The sequence below is a fragment of the Cebus imitator genome, unplaced genomic scaffold (assembly GCF_001604975.1).
Source record: "Cebus imitator isolate Cc_AM_T3 unplaced genomic scaffold, Cebus_imitator-1.0 Scaffold479, whole genome shotgun sequence".
Lineage (NCBI taxonomy): Eukaryota > Metazoa > Chordata > Mammalia > Primates > Cebidae > Cebus > Cebus imitator.
In genome coordinates, this window is record NW_016107794.1 from 1094698 (window position 1) to 1105910 (window position 11213).

Here is an 11213-nt window from a genome sequence, read left to right on the forward strand (position 1 = left end):
CTATGGTGCTTGTTACATCAGAAGGGCCCTGGATTCCACTCTGTTTATGTTTATTCAGCATCTCTGGAAATGCTGCCCCTAAATCAACATTACAAATGCTAAAACATGAGACTCATCAACCCTAGATTGCTGAGTTCCCAAAGGTAGGGGGAATATCTTAGTCATCTTTGTGTCCCTCAAGGCCAAACATATAACAGATATTTAACAAATGTATACTTAAATTAACTAATACTGGAATCTAAAGCCTACCTGTTTGTTAAGTACCATATTCAATAAAATTAAACTCAATCACTAGACAACTAGGGAATCTGTAATTAAGGTGTGTAGCATACCTTTCAGTCTTACCAACTGTGTTCTATCATGCCTTTTTATGCTGCAAAGGATCCTTACACTATATGTAATTTTCAGCTCAGAACATCATGCTTTGAGGCAGGGTTAAAAAAGGATATGGACTTAGAAGAGCTGTCTCTGTATGACCTCTAAGATCAGTATCTAGGAATCATTTATAACTTGGAAACATTGAAAACATTTTGTAATTCTACCAACTTCATAGTTTGGCTGAAGCACAAACGATACTCAGTAACAAAGCCTACTGTGCTAACCTGGTCTCGGTCTCATAAAAAAAAAAAAAAAAAGAACAAACAAAAACCATGTTTCCAAGTCTTCCTAAAGACTTTAATTATCCTGCTGTGTAAGTTTAGTGCTCTAAGGCATACGCCAATGAGCAGACGAGAATGGAAACATATCGCGGAAAATTATTAAGTGCACGCACAACATTTATTCATTCAGTCACTCATTCATTCCTCACGCACACCCAGCATCTATATCAATATCACGCAGGGAACTGTGTGGAAAACAGTGGTTAAATAAATTCAAATCTGCCCTCCGGGTATTTAGTTTCTTTTAGTATAGTAATAACTAGCAAGTTGTCCCTCTCCTGTCAAAGCTTTTCAACAAAATCATCAGTAGGGGACCACCTTGAACGTCTCGGGTGCTGTCTCTTTAAAACGTAATAGAACTCTGATTGCATCGATCACAGGCTCACAACTCCCTTCCATTCATTCCTTATTCCTGTCTTGGTTACTACCCCACTTCCTGACATCAAACGTGGCGGAACGCGAGTGTTAGTAAACATGGGCTTTGGTGTGTGGCCACAGCTGATCTGGAGCATCCCTCCCGCCCGCTCTTTACAGCGTCGGCGGGGTCTCGGGGCTCTACTGGCCATGCCTTGAGCGCAGGGTCTAACTGGGCCGCCGTTGTTGTAGTGACCGGGAGGCGCTGCCGCTTTAGGCAGACGGTTCCGGGCGCCACACGGTCCCCTCTCGCCCCCTCCCCTCCCCTCCCCTCCCCTCTCCGGGTTCTCCCACCCTTAGGGGTCAAGCGCCGAACGCTCCTCCGATGGCCTCAGCCACGGTAAGGACGGACTGGAGATGGGGGGGGTGGTGTGAGTTCCTCCCCGGAGCCTGTCCAGCGGGTTGCGAGCCAGGTCCGGGCCGAGCCCGCACCTGGCAGGAGTGGGAGACAGGTGTCCGCTACCGGGTCCTGAGCCCCTAGTCCTGGGGTATCCGCATCTCACTCTCTGCCACCGGGGCGGCCAGAGTGCGGAGCCCAGACCCAGCTCCCGGACGCTTTTCCCGGAGTTCCGGAGCTCCGGACTGAGCCGGGTGGCCCCCCTGACCCCCAGAATTCTCGGAGGGTTTCCTTGAAGCGCCTGCGTCAGAATCACCTGGGAGGTATTGAAAAAAAAAAAAAAAGTACCAAAGCTGAGGCTCATCCTCGCACCTGCCTGCCCTTTGCCAGCAGGCGGTGCCCGGGAACGTGCATTTCAAAGGGGCCGCGGTTCCTGCGATGCGCTGGACTCCGGGAAGCGCGAACCAAGCGTTTTGCGGTCCCTGTGGGGAGAGCTGGTGCCGGCGTCGCCCTGTGGCGGGACTGTGCGCGGCGCCCGTGCTGCTGTCCTGCCCCGCCGCCCCGCCAAGTCGCCGCCTGCGTAGCCATTCCGAGGCCGGGCTCCGGGGGAGTGGCAGTGTCGATCCCGGCCCCCAGAATTGGAGGTGTGCGGCTGCTTTCAAAACTTGACAACTTTCCTTTTCAGGAGGACCCCGTTCTGGAGCGTTATTTCAAAGGTCACAAAGCTGCGCTCACCTCCTTGGACTTCAGCTCCAACGGCAAGCAACTCGGTAAGTCTTATTCTTGTTTTCCTTTTGTAATGTGACAGAAGCTCCACGGGCCGGAACGGAAATCTCCTCCTGTCCAGCCAGGGCCCCTAGGAGAACGGCTGAGGGCCCGTATGGGGGTTGAGAGCACCTGGAGACGAGGGCCAGCACGGCGGGCTGCAGCCCAGCCGGGGACCGCTCCTCCTTTCCCCGCCCCTATTCAGCCGTCTGGGCCTGGCGACGACTTTCGCAGTCTAACCACCAGGAGGAGTGAGTGGGAAGGGGAGGGGTTTGTCCTCGGCCCGGGAGGATGGGGTGTTGGCTGGAGAGTTGGTGAAAAGTTGTGAGCCGAGCAGGAGGAAGTGGGGAGAGAGGAGTTGGCTGTGCCGGGGCCGAGGACCGAGAGGGCTCAGGTGACCCCTGGAAAGCCCAGGTGACCCCTGGAAAGCCCGGTTGACTGGAAAGGAGCCCAGCGCCTGCATGAAAGGAAGGACCTGCTGGAAAGTACCTGAGCTTGAGCTGTGGGTTCCGCCGCCCTCCCCCTGCGTGGTGGCTGGGTGGCGGCGTCTGCGCCCCAGCCCTGAACCGGATGGCGGTGAGGTGGACTTGGGCAGGCAAGAGCTGCCTGCTGCTGGCGTTTTTAACAGTGGCCTATATCTTCCTGGAGCTCTTGGTCTCCACTTTCCATGCCTCCACAGGAGCCGGCCATGCCAGGGAGCTGGGGTCCAGAAGGCTCTCAGACTTCCAGAAAAATATAGAGGATTTGTCTCGACCGCTTTATGAGAAGCCCCCTGCAGATTCCCATGCACTTGGGGAGTGGGGGAAAGCCAGCAAACTCCATCTCAACGAGGGTGAACTGAAGCAGCAAGAAGAACTCATTGAGAGATATGCCATCAATATTTACCTCAGTGACAGGATTTCCCTACATCGACACATAGAGGATAAAAGAATGTATGAGTGTAAGTCCAAGAAGTTCAACTATAGGACACTTCCTACCACGTCTGTTATCATTGCTTTCTATAATGAAGCCTGGTCGACTTTGCTCCGTACCATTCACAGTGTTTTAGAAACTTCTCCTGCAGTGCTTTTGAAAGAGATCATCTTGGTGGATGACTTGAGTGACAGAGTTTATTTGAAGACACAACTTGAAACTTACATCAGCAATCTTGATCGAGTACGCTTGATTAGGACCAATAAGCGTGAGGGGCTGGTTAGGGCCCGTCTGATTGGGGCCACTTTCGCCACTGGGGACGTCCTCACTTTCCTGGATTGTCACTGTGAGTGTAATTCCGGCTGGCTGGAACCACTTCTGGAAAGGATTGGGAGAGATGAAACAGCAATTGTGTGTCCTGTTATAGACACCATTGATTGGAATACTTTTGAATTCTATATGCAGACAGGGGAGCCCATGATTGGTGGATTTGACTGGCGTTTAACGTTTCAATGGCATTCTGTCCCCAAACATGAAAGAGACAGGCGGATATCAAGAATTGATCCCATCAGATCACCCACCATGGCTGGAGGACTGTTTGCTGTCAGCAAGAAATATTTTCAGTACCTTGGAACATATGACACCGGCATGGAAGTGTGGGGAGGTGAAAACCTTGAGCTGTCTTTTAGGGTGTGGCAGTGTGGTGGCAAATTGGAGATCCACCCATGTTCCCACGTGGGCCATGTGTTCCCCAAGCGGGCACCATATGCTCGCCCCAATTTCCTACAGAATACTGCTCGGGCTGCAGAAGTTTGGATGGATGAGTACAAAGAACACTTCTACAATAGAAACCCTCCAGCAAGAAAAGAAGCTTATGGTGACATTTCTGAAAGAAAACTACTACGAGAGCGGCTGAAATGCAAGAGCTTTGACTGGTATTTGAAAAACGTGTTTCCTAATTTACATGTTCCAGAGGATAGGCCAGGCTGGCATGGGGCTATTCGCAGTAGAGGGATCTCGTCTGAATGTTTAGATTATAATTCTCCTGATAACAACCCCACGGGTGCTAACCTTTCGCTGTTTGGATGCCATGGTCAAGGAGGCAATCAATTCTTTGAATATACTTCAAAGAAAGAAATAAGGTTTAATTCTGTGACAGAGTTATGTGCAGAGGTTCCTGAGCAAAAGAATTATGTAGGAATGCAAAATTGTCCCAAAGATGGATTTCCTGCACCAGTAAATATTATTTGGCATTTTAAAGACGATGGAACCATTTTTCACCCACACTCAGGACTGTGTCTTAGTGCTTACCGGACACCAGAGGGCCGACCTGATGTACAAATGAAAACTTGTGATGCTCTAGATAAAAATCAAATTTGGAGTTTTGAGAAATAGAGCACAACAGCACTTTCGTCGTGAGCTGACAATAGCTTCAAGAAAGTCAAAGAGCCATAAGAGCCTCAGTGAAGATTGTATTTTATTTTATCAAAAGCCACCCAGCAGTCCTCTGGAGCACTGGAAAGCTGGGGTTCATTTTGGTATATCACACTGAAACTGGGTATCCAGAGTGCTGTTGTTTAATATTTCACAGTGCCTTACTTATGGGTTGTTTTATTTAAGAGCTTTGTCAATATGGTCTCTTCTTAAAATAAGTTGACTGTGAATTGAAACACACAAAACATTTAAGTGCCAGACTTAATATTAAAGAATGTACAGGTCCAAGAAAAATGAGGTATGATTTATGCTGATGAGTAAGTTCACTGCACATCCCATTTTTTAACAAAACTCATGAATGTGCAGTTTGAGTTATTGTTATTTTGATTACATAGAATTTGAATTTCTTTTTTAGCCAGCACATTAAATTTTAGATTTTATTTGTTAATCTAATTTTTTCTAATCAAAAAGAAATTTTAAAAAGTTGATCTTAAGGCAGAAAGCCTAGTTTTAGATCCATGTGTAATTGGAAGAGGGAATTTGTTTGAGTGTGAGTTTGGAGGTCTTTTTAACATGTAGACATACCCATATCTAAATGGAATGGGGAGATGTTTACATTTCACACTTTGTAAACTTGTAAACTTGAGCTATTGGACTTCACTGATCTGTAATATATTGATACCTCAGATTCCTCTGATTTTGTAAGCTGTCCTCTCCGTGAACTTGGTCTGTGTGTACAGGGTATTTTCTGAATTCACTTCCTTAAGTTATAAATGTACTAGAAAGGGACTCTTTCAGAATATTGTGCCTCCCTTTGTTAATGCTTAATCATTTAAAGTAAACAACAATTGAGGTTTCTCTGAAGTTAAACCCAACTATGTTTATTGAAATGTATGAAACTAAAACTGGGCTAAGTTCTACTAAGGCTGTGGAACTCTCCTATGAGTTCTGGTGATCAGGAAGTTAAAGAATATATCTTGAAAATACAAGGAAAAAAAGACTGCCTTGGCAATTGTGAATGCTGCTTTCCATCTCCTAACATCCAGCCTGGAACTTAGGCAGCTTTCAGTAAGTGGGTGAATGAATGATTGAATGAATGAATGGCTCAGCTGAGGAATGTGACTTTGGTCAAGTTATTTGACGTGTTTGGGCTTGGTTTTCTCATCTATAAAATGTGGGTGCTGGATTAGACATTAAAGATCCCTTCCAGCTCTGAAATGTTGATTATACACAGTATACTATTCCCAGATTTACTCACTGTGAAATATTTACAATACTTTCTATCTTTTCACTTTTGACATAGGTAATGTTGTTGGGCAGCTGAGCAATGTTCAATCCAGTTGTAAAGCTGGAAAACAGAAATGGGTTTTAAAAATTAAGTGAGGTGAACTCGCCTGAAATGGTTTATTTCTGTGGGTTAAGAAGTTTTAGTCAGTGTTTATAGTCATTTCATTTTGATAATTGTTGGACCAATTTTGTTTTTAAAACCTTTAGACTCTAAAAGTAATTTTTTGACTAAGAATATAAATATTTCCAAAACTAAATTATTTGGGAAGTAAATGGTTTTTTTTTAAAGTATTTTTACTCGTTTTATGCCAATATTATGTCCAGAAATCACAGGATGAATTTAGAATTAAATTTCAATTAGCTTACTTTGGCCTAGATTTATGAAAAATGTATGCTTCATAAAGAGTTTACCATATTCATGAGTAAAGTTGTTTTTAGTGTTTACTTGATGACTTGGAAAGTAGGAATTTTGCAAAAATCTGAATTTAAGGAAATTCTTTAGGATAACCATTTCAAAAAATAAAATTGTTATGCAATCTGGAATATTTTCTCTTTTGCCTCTTAAAATGAAAATGCATTCATAGTTTCTGTAAGTTATTTAGCAACCTTAAAGTTTATCAAAGAATTGTCCCAGTTCCACATACAGTATGCTTGATCCTACATTTAATTTAAGAAGGATTAATAATAATTCTCTGAATTTTTCAGAAAGGGATTCTCCTAAACCCACCCACTTCTCTTGCCTAGGCTGCTTTTTAAAAATATTTTCTATTTTTTACTTATTTTTAAATTTTATCTTTTTATTTATTTTTTGTTTTCTTATCAGCCCCTTATCATATGGGAGAACTAAAATTGTTATATTTTGGAAGTACTTATTACATTATTTTTATTTTAGTATCTTGATGCTTCTATCAAAAGGGAAATGAGGCTTTTAAAAGTAATTCTTTATTTACCTTTTGCCCTAAATTGCTAGATGTGACCCAGCAATCTTTTAGGAAGAGATTTTATGGTGGTGCTTTATTTATATCAATAATTCAGTATAGTTAGGCTGTTCATTCCTCATAATAGAATACATAACAGAAAAATGGGACTTTCACATTTTCATATTTAGGCATGCTCCAATTTAATTCCAAAAATACTCTGCAATTTTACATTAAAAAAAAATTGAATTTAGTAGTACCAAAGTTCTCTTTTGCTGTAGATAATTAAGAGTTGACTTTATAGGTTAATGTATATGCTTAAAAACATGTTTAGGAAAATATTTGGTGGACAGGAAGTTTCAACTTTAAATGTTCACTATGTCATTCAGTATCCTCTCTAAATAGGCATTTTTAGTCATCATTAAAAAAAAAATCTAGCCACCAGGATGATCTCTATAACTCAAAATAACTTGTTTGTAAAAGAAAATTTGTTTACTTACCCGTTAGTAATCTTCTGCGTATTCATTATATGATGGCAAATCAAACTTTTCTATGATAGAGACAGGTTATTTTTAAGTTGTATAGTCTTAATTGGTTTAAGGTCTCCATTTTAATTAATAAAATACTTGGTTTTTATTTACTTGTCCTTTTGAATTCCTGTTTTAACAATATTTTGAATGAGCATAAAGAATGTTGAAGTTCAGATTAATCTCCTTTGAATGATGATTTTTCTCTGTGATGAGTGGTTTGTCTTTTTTCCTTTTGTATTTGTAGTGTTGATTAAGACATAAAATAAAAAGTGTGCCTAATTATTTTTGCAAATAGATTGTGATCATTTTAGCCTGTGGGAACATACTCCTGTGTATACATTTATAATGGCAATGGAAGTAAGTTCAGCTTGCAGTTCTTTTACTTATTTGAAAATTCAGACAGTAGATATTTAAAAAGTCAAAGTTCCCATATTATTTTACAAGGTGTCATAAACCAGCAAGTGTTCTGAAGGGGTATTAGGACCATTATTTTATTGACTACTCATGAGCAAACTAAAATGATCAGGGATCTCTGGAACCCATTGGGCCACTGTAAAAGGAAGCAGGTGGGCACCTGGACATATTAGCACCATTTTTAGTACCCTGGGTGGAAAAGAAAAATGTCTATCTTCTAAACCACATATCTGTCCATAAATGCAGTTTTCTTCCACAAATGGCAAGTTTCTTCCTTTTTTTTTTTTNTGTGTGTGTGTGTGTGTGTGTGTGTGTGTGTGTGTGACGGAGTTTCACTCTTCTTGCCCAGACTGGAGTGCAATGGCAAGATCTCGGCTCACCACAACCTACCGGGTTCAAGTGATTCTCCTGCCTCAGCCTCCCAAGTAACTGGGATTACAGGCATATGCCACCATGCCTGGCTAATTTTGTATTTTTAGTCGAGATGAGGTTTCTCCATATTGGTCAGGCTGGTCTCAAACTCCTGACCTCAGGTGATCCGCCCACCTCGGCCTCCTGAAGTGCTAGGATTACAGGTGTGAGCCACCACACCTGGCCTAAGTCTCTTCTTCTTTAATGATTACTAAATCCCTATACACCTGTCTCTCCCTGGCCAGACACACTGCCTGAGAATGACTATTCTAAGGACTCTAACATCAGATGGTCTTATAGCTGCATTTAGCATATATATAGGTGACCTAAATATGTTTTCACTAATTTTTATACACTTAAAAGTTTCTGTAAATACTTGTATTCTAATTTCACTCTCTTACTAAGTGACTTGCAGCTCTTTGTAAATCACTTCATCTCTCTGTGTTTCTGTTTGTAAAAAAGACTGGAAAATCCAGAGATAGTACATTAGTATTTGCCAGGGGCTGGGAAAGGGAAGGATAGAGAATGATTGCTAATAGAGATGAATTTTTGGTAGGTAGCAGGGAGTAGGGAATTATGAGAATGTTCTGGAATTAGTGATAAAGGTTGCATAATGTTGGGGAAAACACTGACTGGTATACTTTAAAAGGCTAAATTTTATGGTATTTAAATGCTGTCTCAATTTTTAAAAAAAATACCTCAGGAAAAAAAGCAGGGTGGAGAATCTCTGGTGTCTCAGAAAAGATTGCTTTTTGCATGCCAGACCTCTTTGCATGCCTCTGTGCATGCTAGACTTTAGAACAGGCCAGTAGGATTCAGTATTAATAACACTTGAATCATTTTGTAATTTGCAGGATTAAGAAAGTTTTATGAGTCACCCTTCTTAGTAGTTGGGGCTTGGAAATCAGTTTGTATTGGAGTTTTTCCTAAAGTTTCAGAGACGTTTTCAATCAATCCTTTTGGACGGGAGATGGAGATTACTGTGAAAGGTGAAATGAGTTCCTGAGTTGTATAATTGTCCCACAGCAGAAATGTAAATTAAAGGGCACATGTCCTCAGAATCTCCTGAGGCTGTGTCATGTTTAAAAAAAAAGAAATGACAACGGAGAAGTCCTTCTAACTTAATAATTATTGAGTGCTACTTTTTCTTTTGTGCCAAGCTTTATCAATCTTACAGGCTGGGCTAGGAGTGATATCTACTGCAGGCCAGCAGTGTCTTCAGGTGCCTGGTCACCATTCTAACTAATTTATTTGCATTTATCTAATCCTGCTCAAAAGCGGAAAAGGAGGCACTCTATTTATTTAGTATTCCCTTATTTAGTTACGGCTACTGTGTGCCAGATGCCATTTTATGCTCTGGGTATACATACAGAAGGGAAGAAAACAGATGTGCTTCATAACATGGTATGAAGAGTTCATGGTCCAGTGGTGGAGACAAATATTAATGAGTAAACGTAAATCCATTTGTCAGTACAACACGATGAAACAAAGGAAAATAGTCAAAGCTGTGAGGGAAAGGAATAGAGTGGGGTTTTTTGTTGTTGTTGTTGTTGTTTTTTTTTTTTTTTTGAGACCAAGTCTCACTCTATTACCCAGGCTAGAGTGCAGTGGCGTGATCTCGGCTCACTGCAACCTCCGCCTCCCGGGTTCAAGTGATTCTCATGCTTCAGCCTCCTGAGTAGCTGGGATTACAGGTGCATGCCACCATTTCTGGCTAATTTTTGTATTTTTAGTAGAGGCAGGGTTTCACCAATTTGGCTAGGCTGGTCTCGAACTCCTGACCATAAGTGATCCAAGTGCCTAGGACTCCCAAAGTGCTGGGATTACAGGTGTGAGCCACTGCACCCGGCCATAGAGTGCTTTTTATTTTTATTTTATTTTATTTTATTTTATTTTTTGAGACAGAGTTTCACTCTTGTTACCCAGGCTGGAGTGCAATGGCGCTATCTCAGCTCACCGCAACCTCCGCCTCCTAGGTTCAGGCAATTCTCCTGCCTCAGCCTCCTGAGTAGCTGGGATTACAGGCACGCGCCACCATGCCCAGCTAATTTTTTGTATTTTTTTTAGTAGAGACGGGGTTTCACCATGTTGACCAGGATGGTCTCGATCTCTTGACCTTGTGATCCACCCGCCTCGGCCTCCCAAAGTGCTGGGATTACAGGCTTGAGCCACCGCGCCCGGCCCATAGAGTGCTTTTTAAAGGGAGGATAACAGTGGAGACACACTTACATTTGTGGAGTCAAGAAATACTTCTCTGTGAAAGTTAGATTTAACTCAAGACCAGAAGGAGAAGTTAGCTAGGTAAAGACTAAAAGGAGAATAGCATAGGCAAAGACCAAGGATGGGAAAGAGTTATCCTAGGTCAAAGAAGCATACGAATGAGTAGAATCTGGTAAACAAAGAGAGATGAAGCTGCGGTAGGAGGCAGAGAAAGCTGAGGCAGGGCCTTGAAGCTACAGTGGGTTTAAATGGTGGCCCTCCAAAAGATGTGTCCATGTCGTAGTCCCTGGAACCTGTGATGTGATCTTATTTTGGTGGGAGAATGTCTTTCTAGATGTAAGTCTACAAAAGATCTTAATGCTTGTGAGATCAACCTGAATTATCTGGGTGGGACCTAAATCCAGTGACGTGTAGTAAAAAACATACAGAGGAGATAAGAGGAGGCCCAGGTGAAGGCAGAGGCTGAGATTGGAGTGATGGAGCTACAAGTCAGTGAGTGCCCAGAGACACTAGAAGCTGGGAGAGGTAGGGAATGAGATCTCCCCTAGAGTATTTGGAGAGAGTGTGGCTCTGCCAACACCTCTTCTGGTTTCCAGAACTGTGAGAGAATAAATTTCTGTTGTTTTATGCCTCCAAGTTTGTGGTAATTTGTTACAGCAGCTACAGGAGACTTGACATATTTTAGGATTTTGTTCTGAGAGTTGTGGAAATTTTAGTAAGGGAATAACATGATTTGATTTGTACCTCAAAATGACAGCTCTGGCTACTATAAGAAGATTGTACTGTTAGTAGGGAAATCACTTAGGGGGATTATAATAACACCAGCACGTTATGGTGGTTCAAACTAGGATAGTGGTCTTCAAATTACAGTGATGGTCTGGGCAAGACAGAAATTTGGGAATTATTAGCATAT

General features: G+C 42.3%; 2 protein-coding genes across 2 annotated transcripts in view; both read left to right on the forward strand.

Moving 5' to 3' along the window:
* The first annotated feature begins 1043 nt into the window (after positions 1-1043).
* The window catches only part of POC1B (POC1 centriolar protein B), a 93398-nt gene continuing 83228 nt past the window's right edge, over positions 1044-11213 (forward strand). The window contains exons 1-2 of the mRNA XM_017512916.2: positions 1044-1413; positions 2096-2180. Of these exons, the coding sequence (XP_017368405.1) occupies positions 1399-1413; positions 2096-2180 (100 nt within the window). The 5' untranslated portion in view covers positions 1044-1398. The remainder of the gene's footprint in view (positions 1414-2095; positions 2181-11213) is intronic.
* On the forward strand, positions 2259-7547 carry LOC108292182 (polypeptide N-acetylgalactosaminyltransferase 4). Its single transcript, XM_017512913.2, has one exon. It carries the CDS (start codon positions 2746-2748, stop codon positions 4480-4482), a length of 1737 nt encoding a protein of 578 aa, XP_017368402.1. The 5' UTR covers positions 2259-2745; the 3' UTR covers positions 4483-7547.